The sequence below is a fragment of the Seriola aureovittata genome, chromosome 21, assembly GCF_021018895.1.
Source record: "Seriola aureovittata isolate HTS-2021-v1 ecotype China chromosome 21, ASM2101889v1, whole genome shotgun sequence".
NCBI classification, from domain to species: domain Eukaryota; kingdom Metazoa; phylum Chordata; class Actinopteri; order Carangiformes; family Carangidae; genus Seriola; species Seriola aureovittata.
The window spans coordinates 9,239,811-9,255,258 of record NC_079384.1 but is presented as its reverse complement, the minus strand read 5'-3'; the positions used below and the strand labels follow the sequence as shown (position 1 = coordinate 9,255,258).

The window sequence follows — 15,448 nt, the reverse complement described above, 5'->3', positions numbered from 1 at the left end:
CTGGAAAATTACCCTTTTCTAGAGCATTTCCACCTCGATAGGCACAATCAAGACAAAATGAAGTGCCACAGAGCAGCCTGGTAAACAGCCAGACAACAAAATCATAGCTCAGAGGAGAAAGCTAAACGCTTTGACGTTAAGTGAGCAGAGGAAGGAGTACGTACGTTAACCTGGTAAATTAACATTTTTAAGTTTCTTTTACCCTGAACTCTTGCCCTCTTGTAAATTGCTTCAAAATAGAAGCTACTCACACTCACATTTAAGGTTTTAATAATTGATGAATGTTGGTTAAACCATCACAGTGGGCGACACATGAGCTACTGATGCATAATGACGGCTAAAATACCTCTGGGTGTTGAAATGTTGACAGTCAGCACATACACAACTGGAGTCCCACAGAAAATGTGATGCAGCATATGGAAAGAAATTCTGTACACATAGACACAGGTGTGATTTCAAAGAATTTATTATTTAGTAGTTGCAATATGAAGTTTTATCTTACCTTTATATTGGCAATAATATGTGTCCCCTGATGTCAGCATCCCTGCATTCCCAGATTTTTGTTTTACATTTTAATAAATCAGTTCATGATGAAAGAAAGTCTGTAGTTCAAAATTGACATGTGATTACATTTGGTCACCCATGCGTATGCCAATGCAAACACTGCACCAAAGGGTAGAAATAGTTAAAATTGTACAGTTGTAAACATACAACTCAAATGTGCATTCAAATACACAAATAATCAGTACAAGTGATAAGCAAATACAGTGTATCAACCTGACTTGTGTGCCAGAGTTTTGAGGAATTTTTTTTCACCCAATTCATGTTGATTGACCGTTCGCTAAGCCCCATACCTACCAAGCTTTCGTTCTCACACAGCATGTATGCAGTTTACAGTGATAACAGGTATTTTATCACTCACATTTCTCAGTAAGTTTAGAAACAATGGGTTTTTGATTTCAGACAGAGGTAGACAAAAGCAGGTTTCTCATTTCTAGCCAGTAACCGTCGATTTTGTACATAAGTTACAAAACTTTAGCTCCATGAAAACTCTGTCTAACTCTTTTTAAAACTACACACTTGGTGGCTATATACTGTACATGATTGCGTGATAAAAGAAAAAATAGCTTTGTTCTCATGTTGCTGTGTAGAGCTAGTCACTCAAGTGTGAAGGAAAGATGTGAGATCATCGCTGTTTTATTTTGTTCTTACATAACCCTGTTTGACTGCGTAGCTCACTTACCAATTATTATTTTTACAAAATATATTTTCAGTTTTTAAGATTATTATTATTAGAAGAGAAAAGGCTTTAGATTGAATACTAATGTGTTTGGGAAACATAACAATAGGTAGTAGGACTGGCTCGGGTTAATGGTATGTAACATTTCCCAAATCAAATAAAGAGCAGGCAACAGTTGCTAACATTAGCCTAAACTCTGACAGCTTCCATGCCCACACAGTGAAAAATTACTAACAGTGAATGTGTTAGTCATGAACTGGGCTTCTTTTTTAATGTAACCTGTAGAAATGACTGTAAAGTAGGTAGTTAATTACAAGCTCCTTGGCCTTGAAAGTCGCGTTTGGTTAGCGCTGCAGGTTGTAGACTTCTTAGTAGGACATGCAAACGTTTGCTTCAGAGCAGTCAAACACACAGTTTAATCATTTGCTCACAATTTTTTGCTCTTGTGTTTTTGAAAGTTAAAAGAAAGACACTTCCATCCAAACTCTTTAAATGACTATCACGCTTGCTACAGCCCCATGTGCACCACTTGAGTATTGAGGGAAAATCCAGAACTTGACAGGCCTATGGTCACTATGCTTTGATTGGACAATCACTGTTTGGTGGAGGGGTTTAGTGAAAAGTCAATTCAGGTCAGTCTTAATTATGAAAAAATGTGTTGTATGAGATATTCAGAAAGTCTTTGATGCGACTCCATGAACAGAAGTGAAAGAAACAAGCAAAAGGGCAGAAGTGTTAAAAGTCAGTAGGGGGCACAGATGGTGATCTATCAAAAAACGACTCACAGTATGAGCGGATGGATGGCTTATTGGTGTTGTCCTTCTATCTGTGGCAATGGACAACCTAGTAGAGAGCCTAAGTAAGTAAGTAAATGTAAAATACTGGACAAAATCTGCAAAAAAAAAAAAAAAAACTTATATCACAGTAGTCTTTATGTATATACAATGCCCATCAAGCCTGATTCATTTTCAAAATGTTTTTTTTAGTCTTAAAACTAGACTGCAGAATTCAGCGGTCAGCATTCATTCTGCGCAGTTTGGGGGGAAGGTTGTCCTCCGGCCGACTCCCTACCAAAGGGATCTGGATTGGTGTTGGGGTTGGAGCAGAGATGGTGCTACTGGCTGCTGGCAGTCTGTGTTTCTCCAGCTCACCCTCCTCGGCATCTCCGTCCAAGGACAACAGCTGGACCTGTTCCTCTGGATGTCCCTGCCTTGCAGCTGGGATGGAGCTGGACCTCAGCCTCTGAATACTAAGTGGCAAGTCTCCTGTGCTGGAGGCTTTCCCCCCTGGCAATGCTGGCCCTGTCTTCAGCCCCCTCCAGAGGAGCTCCTCCTTGGTGGAGCTCATGCGTTGGAGTTTGCTGGGCAGTCTAGAAGGTTGGTCCTCTATGTGATCTGCATAGTCGGCTGACAGGAGTCTTTCCCTGCGGCCTCCACGGCCGCCATTGCCCAGCAGAGGAGAGGAGGGGTTGGGTGCAACAGGCAGAGGGTTGGGTGATGTCAGTGAGGACTTCTCCTCCTGCTCTTTGACACTGTAGGGAGGTGTAGGGACCTCAAAGGTGTTGTGGAACTGGGAGTAGTCGACTCTGAAGAAGCCCTCTTCCAGTGACATGACAGGGAGGAAACGATGACCCCATAAGACTTCATCCTCAGTGTAAGATGTCCTCGCCTGACATGTCATACCTATGAATGAAAGAAGAGACATTGCTGTTGAGGAATATTTCAAATACAGACAAGAAAAATACAAAAAGGATATATTACTTCAGAAAGTGGGCTATTAAATAAAAATGGGCAGAAAGCCAGACAGGGAACTGAAAAGAAAAGTGGTGAATTCCTTTCAGGGAAAAGGGAGACAGAAATAAAAAAAAAAAAATGACAGAGATGGAGAAGAGCTTGTGCTATTGAATATTTAAAGACCATGAAATTAAATATTCTGTTAAATATTACTGAGAAATGGCCTAGGCCACAGGCTAAATGATGATGAAACAATGCTTATTCAAAGTAAAATATATATACACATACATATACATGTATGTATGTATATACAGATAGATAGATAGATAGATACTAAACACACTATTGGTGTAAGAAAATATAATTAGCTCTAACCAGTGGTTTCCACAATGCCCTCTAGGATGACAACAATCTCAAACTGCTCATTCATGAGAGAGCGCTGCGACAGATCGAAGAATGGGCTCTTAGTGTTGATTTCGTGGCAGATGGTTAGAGGCGACACCAAGAAGAGCTGGTCCGCCCCCGTCCCAAATCCCACGTCCAGTTCACACTGGTCCAGGGGCAGGAACTCACCCTCAGGTGTCTGCCGGGACTGGAAAAACAAACAAACATGGCATTTACATTTTTACTTACTACTCAGGATAATTCTTTCAACTTTTCTCCTCTACAGCGGGGTCAGAGCACAGGGTTATGAAAGCAAATAATAATTGTATTAGCAAGTGAATGCCTAATTGTGACATTTAACCACCGCTTAATTTTGAATTTAAATAGCACTTTATTTATAGCACTGAAATATTTCCATGCTTCTGTAGTAATGTGGTTTAAATTCCCCTCTTTGAATTTCCCAGCAGGTATCTTCAAGTGGTGCAGTTTCAAAAACTTTAGGGTTCACAAATTCAGAGGGAAAATTGTGTTCATTTTTTTTCAATGTTAATTTTTCTAATAAATAAATAAATACAAATCAGTTGCTTATAAGATTTAAATTATTACAGCTATTATTTGTTTTGACACAAGGTCAACCTTTGCAAAGGGAAAATTATTCATTTGAGTAAAAACAAAACAGAGGTGTAACTCACTTTGCTTCTGACCTCTCTGACCAGCTGTTAAAGGCACAATCATAATTGTCCTTTTTAAGGATCAGTCGGTTCAGCTGTATAAAGCACAACCACTGGTGTCTGACAATATAGTGAACAAAGCAAGTGGTCCTGACAGACGGCAGGGATGAATATTATCAACAAGCCAGTGAATGGAGTCCCTCCAAAAAATTCAAGGCCTTGTTTTTTATATCTTGCAGGGTTTTTATGACCCACAGGATTTGCTGGTGTGCAGTCTACGAGGCCTGCTTCGCCAGCAGGGAGAGATTTTATGTATCTCTGTTGTATAATTTGTGCCATTTTGATAGATATTTTTCATCCAGTACCCATTACAGATACTATATAGATATGTGTGCATGTATGTTTTGCAGATGTTACCCTAATGGGAATGTAACTGAAGCAGTGTGCATGAAAATGACTTTGAGATGGTAATTTTGTTCTGTGATTCGATATGGTTCCATGTGAAATGGGAGTGGGATGTTGGGTCGAGAGTTAAAGGAGCTATTTGTAAGTTTTGATTTTGCTACATATCAACATTAACATTTTCAGCTGTTCACTTACTGGTCTAGAAAAATTGTTCAGCATCAAACTTGAACCTTTATTCGCCCAGAGCTTTCTCCACTTGTGGAGAGCAACAATGTTAACTCTTGTTTTACTTCTATTTCTATCACCTATTTTCTTCTACTGAAGTTTGCATGCTAATCAGCTAGCCCCGGTTTGGCTGGAAAAACTCTGATTTTCTGATACCGAGTCAGAGGTCAATGAAAACACAACAATGGCTCTTGGCAAGACTCTTAAGTAAACAGCTGTTAATGCTCACGCTATGTAGCAATTTCAAAACTTATAAATAACTCTTTTAGGCGGGAGTTGATTTTAGGGCCGAAAAGCAGGCGGGACAAAGCCTATAAACTGGAAGTGATCATAGCTGTTCAGGATTTCTTACATCATCCCCACGTAGAGAGGAAGGGGATGAAGAAGAAGAAGGAGACGTTTTTATCTTTGGTCTTAGGATTTCATGTTGATGTGATGGCATCCAAACACACTCCTGTGACAGCTGCTTTAGTGGGATTTTTTTAGAGTTTGCTGACACACCTGCATGTTTTGTAAAATGAGAAGAGGTGGTTGAATCTCCCCAAAAATCTATTTTTTCTCTCAGCTCAGGATGAGTCAACAAAACTGTTTTTTGTTTTTTGTTGCAGAGGCAGAGGCAGGGGTAGATTTTGATTTGAAAAGGAACATTTGGACATATTTTTGGCATTTAGTGATAGAGAGCGGAACAATACACCCAGGGGAGGAACAACACTTCACAGGACCTTGATGTTGTACTCTGTGCACTGACTGGTGAATATGCTGTGTAAAGGAGAGAGCAAGGGTGTGAAAAACAGTGGCCTCCCGCTTCCCTCACATCTCTGTCAGACAACATGAGCATGGTTACAATTTATATTTTAAGACACTTTGACCTAATCATTTATTCTGTACACGCCTCCTCATTGCCAGAACATTAGAGTACTTAAAAACTCTCTGTAGAAGCCTGTCCTCAAAGGCAAGTATCATTAGATTAAGGAAAGGACACTAGTGCTCGCTCTTCAGAAACCGAGCTCAATCAAATAAAGTAGCTGTTAAATTAAAACATGGAATTAGAAAGGAAGCTCAAGGAAGTGGAAAAAAGGAAATTTAGAGCTTATAAATTCTCTTGTCCTGTCAAATGCAAACCTGTTAATCTAGTTGGTATGTCAAGAATGAATGATTAACAAAGAAAAATGTGTTTGTTTCAATCAGACGGCTCTGAAACCTATATGAATTCCACTATCAGTACGAGTGAATAAAAAGCATAAAAAAGAGAGAAAATTAAATCCTCTGTCCCAGTAGATAAAATGTATTACCTTAACTAAGTTATATTCCTAAATGGCTCAATTCTAATAGTTCTCCCTGTCGCCTCATGTTAACTTGAATGCAGAGTAGTGTCTCTGGCCCTTTGAGTGAGGAGCCACTTGGTCCACAGATGGCAAACAGACTGCCATTTGTATTCAGAGTGATGTTGAGGACAGAGGGATGTGACATTTCACAGGAAGACGTCTGTGCCCACAGATCTCTGGCTTGCCTCGGTGAGGGAACGTGTCACCCATCATGCTGTATAAATGATGGGTGCTCCCGAAATACGCAGCCAGGGAGCCTATGCCTCATGGCCACTGAAGTTAAATCAGGATAAACACTGTTGAAAAGTGTGGACGCCTGACAAAAAAAAATTTAAAATAAAGAGAAGAAAGACTGTAAAAAGCCACACCACCTGCCTGTGCTTTAAAGTACATGTGTTCAGGGTATTCTTGTCATTTTGTTGCCACTGCTATTCCTTACATTGATATGTGAACTGTTTATATCTATATTTAAATATTAATTCATCAGCTTGTTGGCCCCATCCTGCAGCAGTGTCCAAAACAGGCAAAATTCTTAATTTAATACTATTTAAATACAAGTGTGATAATTTTTCAATTGATTTTTCCATATTGCTGTTAATCTCTGCTTCAGGAAAAGCTTCCTCCTTCTACTATAAGTGAGAGAAGCACATTAAATCATTTTTAAAAGCCTGCCATGTCTTTATATTAATTCATTTCTTTCCCCCAATCATTTAAAAATGTAAATTGTCATTGAGATGCTGCAGGCACGTGTTGCGTTTGTCAGCAATGCTCCTACAAGTCAGTGAGATTGGAAACCAATTTCCTGGGAAGTCATATTTAGGCCATTCGTTCATGGCTCCATTGACTACCACCATGGTGTTACAACAAAATTATACCTCTTCCAAGGAAGGAGAGACCTGCTCGACACTGAACACTGAATGGTTTTAACAGGGTGAAAGCCTTGTGTGTTCACAGGGGGAAAGTTAATGGCCTTTGTAAGAGGACCTGATATAGAGGGAGTGCTTAATTTACCAAGCCACCTGAGATTCTGGTTGAGTGAAAGCAGGCCCAATCCCTGGTGACTCACTTCCTCCTCAGTTGACAGTGTGTGTGTGTGCCCGCGTGCAGGTGTGTATGTGAGAGAGATGCAAAGAAACACAAACAGCGACAGACAAAGTTATACAAGTGTGTGTGTGCGCGTGCGTGTGTGTGCGCGTGCGTGTGTGTGCGCATGCGCACACATGTACTTGTATGTTTGTGTGTCTTTAATACAACCATGCATGTGCAATGTGTGTGTGCTTATGCCCGTGTGTGTCCAGCTGGAGACTTTGAAGCTTAAGCTGGACATCAAACATAAAGCTCACGCAGACGTCACATTTGAGCTCTACCATATTACCAATCTTTTGACAGCACCATTAAAGCTAATTCATCTGTCCCTTCACCTCCTTCTTCTCCTCTTTCTGCTTGTCCTTCAGAGTTAGACAGTGGCAGATGTTGCGAGTCATGCTGACAAGTCTGCCTGCCTGTCTAGCTAAACCCCTGCATCCATGCCTGTCTATCTGCTACTACTAGCCCTTATCACTTGTCTCCCGCTGTGGACCAACCTACTGCGACGAGCTTCTGCTGACACTGACGAGCACCGCCCAGCTGTCACTCTCTCCCTCTGCTTCTCTGTCTTTTTGTTGGCTCCGGTTTTCCACATTGCTGCTGCTGCTTGCTTTCTCTCTTGTCTGAGCACTTTTTTTTGTCTTGTTAGAGTGTGGGTGGGTTTCCTCTGCCGCGCTGCCCCCCAAACCAGATGCAAACATGTTTCCCTGTTTTAAAATCATATTCTGCTAGTGCTGCAGGGGTCAGTGCACCACTACATTCTATTGGTTTATTAATGAAAGGTGCATTAATATTAATGGGAATTCAAGGTTATCTTTTTAAGTTAATATACATTATGGTTATAGAGAAATGTGAGAGTCCTGCCAAGGGATAATGTTTCAAAATAAAACTGTATGTAAGTCAAAAAATTGTGTAACAAGTCTAGGCACTCGCAACTTCTTTACCCTTGACACAAAATGTGTGTTTAACTGCATTAAAAATAATTTCTACTCACATTCAGAAACAGGGTCCCTGTTCCTTTGACTACTACCTTGTTTTGACAAAAAGTACCTTTATTTATTCATTCTTTTTAACAAGATCCCTCCTGGCAGGTATGAATTACTAGAAAGATCTTGCATTCCAGCAAGGTTTCGTGACGGTTGTGTGGGATCACACTTGTACACGTTATAGAGTTGTGAGGAGCTATTGACATTGACAATCTTGACAGTTGTGTTAGATATGTAAAATATCTGGTTCTTTAAAAAAAAAAAAGAGAAAAAAAATTCAAGGTACAAGGCTTTCTGATATGTGTGATGCCATCGATTGAGGAAAGCTAAAGAATCTGTTGAGAAAACAGCACAACTGCAGCTTTAATCAATTCACTTTTGGATTCTCGGTCAAAATTGGATGAATTCAGCAATTATGGCAGCATTTTTTCTTCACAGATTCAACAACAAAGCATTGAATTTGAATTTGCTACCGCTCAGATTCATACATCTGACTTTCGCCATAGTAACAGTGGCCAAGGCTCATGTGTATTGTAGTATTCATACTGGACCAAATTGATGGACAAAAGATGATTTCTCAGAAACAAAGTTCAAATATATAAAACTGGGGACCATAATATAAACCAATGTGGTTGTTACACCATTCATGAGAGTACAGTGCTTCCATATTAAGCGACAGTGAGGATACTGTTTGTAATGGGAATTAAGACTGGAGAAAAACCCTTCCAGAACCAGCAGCTGCTCCAACTTCACTCTACTCTCAGACCTTCAACTGGTAAAATTCATGTAAGCAAACAGCCCCGCTGTCACATGTAAACACAGTGGGGGAAAAACCCCACCAATCACAAGGTAACAGCAGAACCTTTTGATTGGTGGGTTTTTTGTCTTATAAAATATTTCGAGCAACAATCTTTTGGAAAACTACTAATAATAACAACTAATAATAAGGTTGACACTAATGATAGCCAATGGAAAAATAATGCCTATGGTCTCTCACTACCTCCTGGATAAGTATATACAGTTGTGAACAAAATAAAGTTGAAAAGAGTTAAAATGCACCAGTATAATGTGCTTGAGTTGCTTATTACGTTCATGCCATCTATTTTATGCAAGCTGCTGTTTTAAAATTTGCAAAAGATAGCTGCATCCCTGCTTAATGATTTGTAAATAACACAAGTGCTGATCAAGAACCTGACAAACTTTAATTTTTGCCAAAATCCAGAGTATCCAGGTCCCATAAGAATTTACAGCCCACACCTATCCCTGAGTATCCCTGACAATTGATAGCAGGTGCCATGCCACAGTGCGTTTACACAGCTCCATCATTAGGATTTACTGCAGCATGCCTCATTTCTCCAGTCAGCTTTATGGGCAACCCATCTGACAGTGACCTTGAGCTGTGTGTTACCTGAACACGAGTCACGGTGTTGTTTCTACAGTGCAGGTATAGTACTACCGGGTGATGTAGAGTCAATTTATTCTACAGTACCCCATTGTACACTGTACAGTTTGACACCACGATGGCATAGTTTTATGGGCTCTACAATGTCAATTTTAATATAGATTAAAAGACATATTGCAACGCTCCATTCAGCGGCAATGCTACAGTGGTATCCTGCACATTTAATCAACAATCCAAATATGACAAATCACTACATCTGTTTCACGATATTATCCTGCAGCGAACATCAGAAACTGCAGTGGATAAAAGTGAACTCGGAGAGCATGTTTTGGTTGGTTACTGTTTGTCCTCTGGGTATGACTGATGCCACTGAATGTGATGCTCCTTAGCAGCCAATTAGGAAAGTCCTGGATGTCTGACCTTCGACCAACACATGAATAGCTCTGGCTTAAAAGATAATTTAATGCTCATTTAAAAGATCATTATTTACTGGCAGAAATCCCAGATCAGGATCATCACCTAAATCGAATCAATTGATCTCTGATAGAAAGCCAAGGACTGAAAATAAAATAAAAAAAGATGGGTGAAAGCAATTCAAACAGTAAATGTTCCCACTGTATTTAGGTTTGCAGTAATTATGTTACACTCAGGCCGATTCATTAAAAAAGACCTTAGAGGTAAAGATTAGGTAATGTACTCTGCTGGTTCTCCTTAATGTGTCTGATATGCAGCAGTATTGTAGCAGTTGTTGCACCATGTTCTGCTTTAAAAGTTATGAATGAGAGCTGATTAGGTGCAAATCAAATTTCAGCTAAAAGTAGTTGTACTGTGTTACGGTATCAAACAGAGAATATAATTTAAACTATCCCAACAATTCTTCTTTAATAATAAATCTGAAGTGGTCCCATGTGCCTTAAAAAAAAGAGGTAATTCTACTGAGGCAACATCATGTGCAGACAAATCTGACCGAGCTCAAACATGACAGCGTGCCCCATGGGTGGACATCCAACTGCTTTCAGTCGTTTTGAATTAATAGGATGAAAGCAGTAGAAGTTACAGAAAACTATAACAGAATATTAAATTGCCTGAATGAAACTACTGTTCTCTGTGGCAGGAGAAAAGTTGATGATATTGCATTTCTGCCTTGCTGTTAATTGCAAGGCAGAACATATTTTTTCTTTGCCTTTCTGGGCTATTAATTAAAAAGCAAATGATAATGAAATGAAATGAAAATCGTCCTAGAGAGGGCTGAAACATTAGAGATAATAAGTTATTTAATCACAGCTTTTAATGTGTTAAACTGAGTCACTTTTATTTCTCTGCTGGGTACCATTTCAGTTTATTTTCATCCTAATCAAAAGAAAAAATGTCCGACACTGGACAGAAAATGATACTTTAAATGAAATTATATGCTTGGATAAAATCAGGGTGCAGCACAAAGCATTAAGTGTGACCATATTAATGCAGTCATGGTGATACTAACATAGGCCTACTGGGAGCTTAATGATGGTTCTCCCTTGAGAACCACCAGAGAGCAAGAACCCTGCAAAGTAAAGTGTCATCTTGAGATCATCAGACTACTCCGCAGAGACGACATAAGCAAAACTAACTCTCCCTGTCACAACAGAGCTTTCAGATATCTACCAGTGTTTGGACTGTGTGTATGAGATGTGTTGAAGTCTGCTACAGAAAGTGAATGCAGGACTTCTTCATAAAAAAAAGATTATACGTATGTATAGGTGTATATATACTGTCTTATGGAGCACCCAGCGCTTCAGATTAGTGGTATTTTTGTCTTTAGGTGAGAGTAGCCTCAGGAAACACAGTCTTTACCTAATTTTTTCCACTAAGTATAAGAATTGGTTCAATAGATCTTTTATTCAATAAGCGTAATTTCGCACCTACTGTCCCCTGGGGGACCATTCATCTCATCTGTGGACAGTTGAAACAGAGCCTGAACTCAGATATACAGCCTATTGACAGCGATTCTGCTGACTGGAGAGGGGGGGGGGGGGGGGGTTAGTTTGTGATGACCCTGAGTGTACCAGGCAACACACTCAGCAGCTCAGAGATTAAGAGGGAGGAGAGCAGAAAGAAACAGAAGACTCCTGATAAATCCCACAGTGCTGCAGGGGGTAAATGTAAATGGTCACTTATTAAAATACATCTGATGTTGGAGCCTCATGTTAAAACCATGGCCTCTCTACAAATCACAGAGACCCTCAGGGAATGCAATCAATTCTGGAGATGAATGGGAATTCAATGCATGACTTGGAAAGCACTCATAAAACATAATGAGCAATTTCAGAACAAATGAAGAGACTGTCAATTAGTCGCAGGCTTGATAGTGGCATTTGTAGAGTTGAGATGAAGAAGGAGGCAGATGCTCACTGTGCCAAAGTGCGCCTACTTGTTTAATGGTTTTGGAGACATTGCGCTCCTCCGCTGTATAACCTGTAGCCTACCTTGATGAGTTTGCACCTGATCTGCGCGGACACCATATGGCTGTTCCGCAGGTTCCCCACTCGGAACATGAGACACAACTTCCCGTCCCGCTGCGAAATCACCGCGTCCTGGCTGAACATCAGCGTCTCCGCGCGCTTCTTGGGCTGCGACATCTTGATGAACATGCAGCCGATGAGGAACGCGTCCACGATGGACCCCAGCAGCGACTGAAAGAGGAAGAGGATGATACCTTCCGGGCACTTCTCCGTGATGTAGCGGTAGCCGTAGCCGATGGTCGCCTCTGTCTCGATGAAAAACAGGAACGCGGAGGGAAAGTTGTACACGTTGGCGACGCACGGGGTGTAGGACGAGTCGTGGCCGCCGTGGCTCAGGTCGCCGCGGATGTAAGCGATCACCCACCACATTGAAGCCATGACGAGCCATGCAACTGTGTAAGTGAGGATGAAGATGAGCAGGTTCCAGCGCCACTTGAGATCCACCAGCGTGGTGAAGAGGTCGGAGATGTACCGGCTGGTCTCTCCGCCAAGGTTACCGTGCTGGACGTTACAGCGGCCGTTCTTCTCCACAAACCGCTGCCTCTTTCTCTTCACCGGGGCGGAAAAAGTCATGCCCCGGTTGGTGTTTACCACCTTGTAGTCCTCTCCAAATTTCCTCCTTATGGCTGACATTGTATCAATCTCCTACTTGTGACAGGCGATCAATACACGTGCAGAATTAGGCTCTTTACGCAAGTTTGGTACCCCCCTGGCCAAAACCATGCAATAACATTCAGCGCGCCACTCGCATCCTGTGAGATGGAGATGCGCTCCTCTCGTGTAAATGAATCCTAAATGAGCAGAGATTCTGCGCAATACATGATTCAGACTCGGTCCTTTACGCAAATGAGTCTCCTGCAGGTGCTAACTTTTTGTTCAGGTGTCATCCATGCATGAAAAAAAAAGAAACTCATTCAAAAACACATTTTACACAAAAGCTGATTTCAAAGGTCCGTCCTTGGTCGATCCACTGAGTTTCTGCCATCAGCAACCCTTTAAATGTGAATGGCAGGCTACAGTGCGCACTTCTGCCTGAGGGAACACGCTCTGGTAGGAGTGACTTCAAATTAAAGACTGTAGAGGAACTGCAGCACGGGTGGCAAATTTCTCTTTCACACAAGGGTGGGGGACCTGATGTGGGCTTATAGATAGGGAAATGTTTTTTTTTTTTTTGGCCTGTATCCAATCAGGTAAAAGCATCAGAGCGAGCAAACAATGTAACAATGAAATCAACCGTGAGCAATTTCTTTTCATTTTATTATTTTCCCCCACATTACTTTGAAATTTGTTTCCTGTCGCCTTATTATCTCTATCTTGAGGAAAACGCTGTATTATAAAATTGGTTTTTCGAAGTACTCGTGGTGATTGGCGGCTATTTGGTTCCCCCTAGTGTAACTGCAGAGGAAGTAAACCTGAGCGATGCCAGTAACTGTAGATGATCAGCACTACAGTATATGCACAGGGGAATACTCAGTTTATAGTTTCAGACAGTTTGTGAGGGGATGTCTCAACAAAACTACATGTTTATTGGAATATTAAAGGGGTTGTTCAAGAAATGTAGTAGGCTTACCATAGCCTATAAGCATGCTTCACCCCAGTCCCTATATTATCACATTCATATTAGTATATATATTTGTTGTCAAAGCAATTTACACAATTGGAGCATGAAATCATTGCTGTGATTTTCTGTGGATGAGTACATTTCTAATGAGGGCAATGATGTCATCAACACTGTATCTGTAGTGTGTATTTTTTTTCAATAAACCAGTTGTAAGGTTGTGTGATGTCTCTGTAAAAGTAGGTAAAGAGTATCAGGTTGTAATGCTTTGAGAATTTTACAATATTGTGATTTCCTCTCTAATTACTTCATCACTGTCAGTGATATATCACATCTCCCACTTTGTAGAACATCCTGTTTACCTCGCTGTTATAGTTAACTGAGTACAAAAGGCTATGAGGCTGATGAGGAGTACAGAAAGAAGGAAACATGCAGTTGGACAGTTGGTCCCAGGCCAGCAGGAAATTAAGTGCTGAACACAATGAGTTGTTCAGTATTAGGTTTGAGGACTGCTTATACAAAATAAATTGCAATGAAAACAGCACGTTAAAGTAATTTTACTGGTTGGAGGTTTTGAATTTGGACATAATTTGTTTATTTGATCTTTATTTGATCGGGCTGTCTCATTGAGATTAAGAGAGACCTGAGAACAAGAAATGATCACGAAAAGACAATCAACAACTACACAACACAATAATGATGATTTTCATATCAGCAGAGGACATGGAATTGAACTGTGGGCACAAAGGGACAATTCACACGGCATGACATCTCTTTAGCTGCTAAACTTCTTATAAACAATGACGCTCTTTCACATCCACACAACTCTCAATTATCATTTATGAAATGCAACTGTCAAAACATCAATTTCAGTTTTTACTCAGCTGTTCCATGTTCACGAAGAGTATGTTAAACACATGAATATGAATATGGAAGACAAAAAAAATCAGACAGATGTAGCCTAATGTAACCGGTAACACCAACAGCATAATCTCACTGATAGAAAAAAACTCAGTATTCTAAACTTCACAAAGATAAGACTCTAAATGTCTATTTAGTTACACAGGTCTTTAACCTTTTGATAGTAAGTAAGTATGTGGCTTTAAATTGGTTGATCGTTATTATCAGAAACACTATAACTCACCTAACACAAATGTCTTTATCGTATCATTAGTCATACAGCGGGGAAGTGATATGATGAGTCAACTCAAATGAAATTCAACAAGATTATAATGATATCATAATTTGTCACGTTGAACTGTTAAGTGAGCACTTTATTGCTTTAAGCTCCCCCGAAGCAAAATTGTGATATTTGATACATTAATTGGATACCGGGCAATTAAACTGATGATGAAAACCATGTTTGTTTCTTCAGTCAACGATTAAAGATGTGTTGTTTTGCATTGTGACTGTTTTTGCTGTTGACTCTTGACTCTGTCCTCAGGAATCAATGCTAAACAAGCTCGAAGTGCAGTAAAAAAAATTCCAAACACTGTCTTATATACTTCTAATACTTGCTGATATTAGATATTAAATGAAAAATACATCAGTGGGAAAAGAAAAGCTTTCAAGAATTATTATGCAAGCAATCAAAATAACCAGTTCTACTCAAACACAGATATAGTGCCTCAACATTTCAAAGGAAAGGACACTGATTACATGAGTCCATCTCACACCAACAGAATCTTTTCTGCTCGATCTAAGGAATAACATAACAAAGTTCTATGAACACAGACTCGCCATTTACTGTAATAAAAATCTGAACTGGTGATAAAACTGTCACATTTAAGGGCACTACTTCATGTATGCTTTTGTCATGGCTGGATTAACATATTAGGGGGCCCAAGGGCAAAAACTGGGTCCATATTGACCCCCACCATCACCTTCATTTAGAGGTATGCACAGAGGACAATATAAACAAATACAATAAAA

The 15,448-nt window shown here is 40.2% G+C and overlaps 1 protein-coding gene across 1 annotated transcript; it reads right to left on the bottom strand.

Moving 5' to 3' along the window:
* Positions 1–448: 448 nt before the first annotated feature.
* On the bottom strand, positions 449–13,689 carry LOC130162975 (G protein-activated inward rectifier potassium channel 1-like). Its single transcript, XM_056366908.1, has 3 exons — positions 11,923–13,689; positions 3,349–3,565; positions 449–2,922 (listed from the first exon to the last, which is right to left on the bottom strand). Exons 1-3 carry the CDS (start codon positions 12,589–12,591, stop codon positions 2,249–2,251), a joined length of 1,560 nt encoding a protein of 519 aa, XP_056222883.1. The 5' UTR covers positions 12,592–13,689; the 3' UTR covers positions 449–2,248.
* Between the last annotated feature and the right edge of the window lie 1,759 nt (positions 13,690–15,448).

Excerpts from the sequence above, each read along its gene's own strand:
- LOC130162975 (XM_056366908.1), bottom strand. The coding sequence starts at position 12,591 with ATGTCAGCCATAAGGAGGAAATTTGGAGAGGACTACAAGGTGGTAAAC. Across the intron at positions 3,566-11,922 it reads TCAGGTGCAAACTCATCAAG|TCCCGGCAGACACCTGAGGG; the intron begins GTAGGCTACAGG and ends TTGTTTTTCCAG. Across the intron at positions 2,923-3,348 it reads GGGCATTGTGGAAACCACTG|GTATGACATGTCAGGCGAGG; the intron begins GTTAGAGCTAAT and ends TTTCATTCATAG.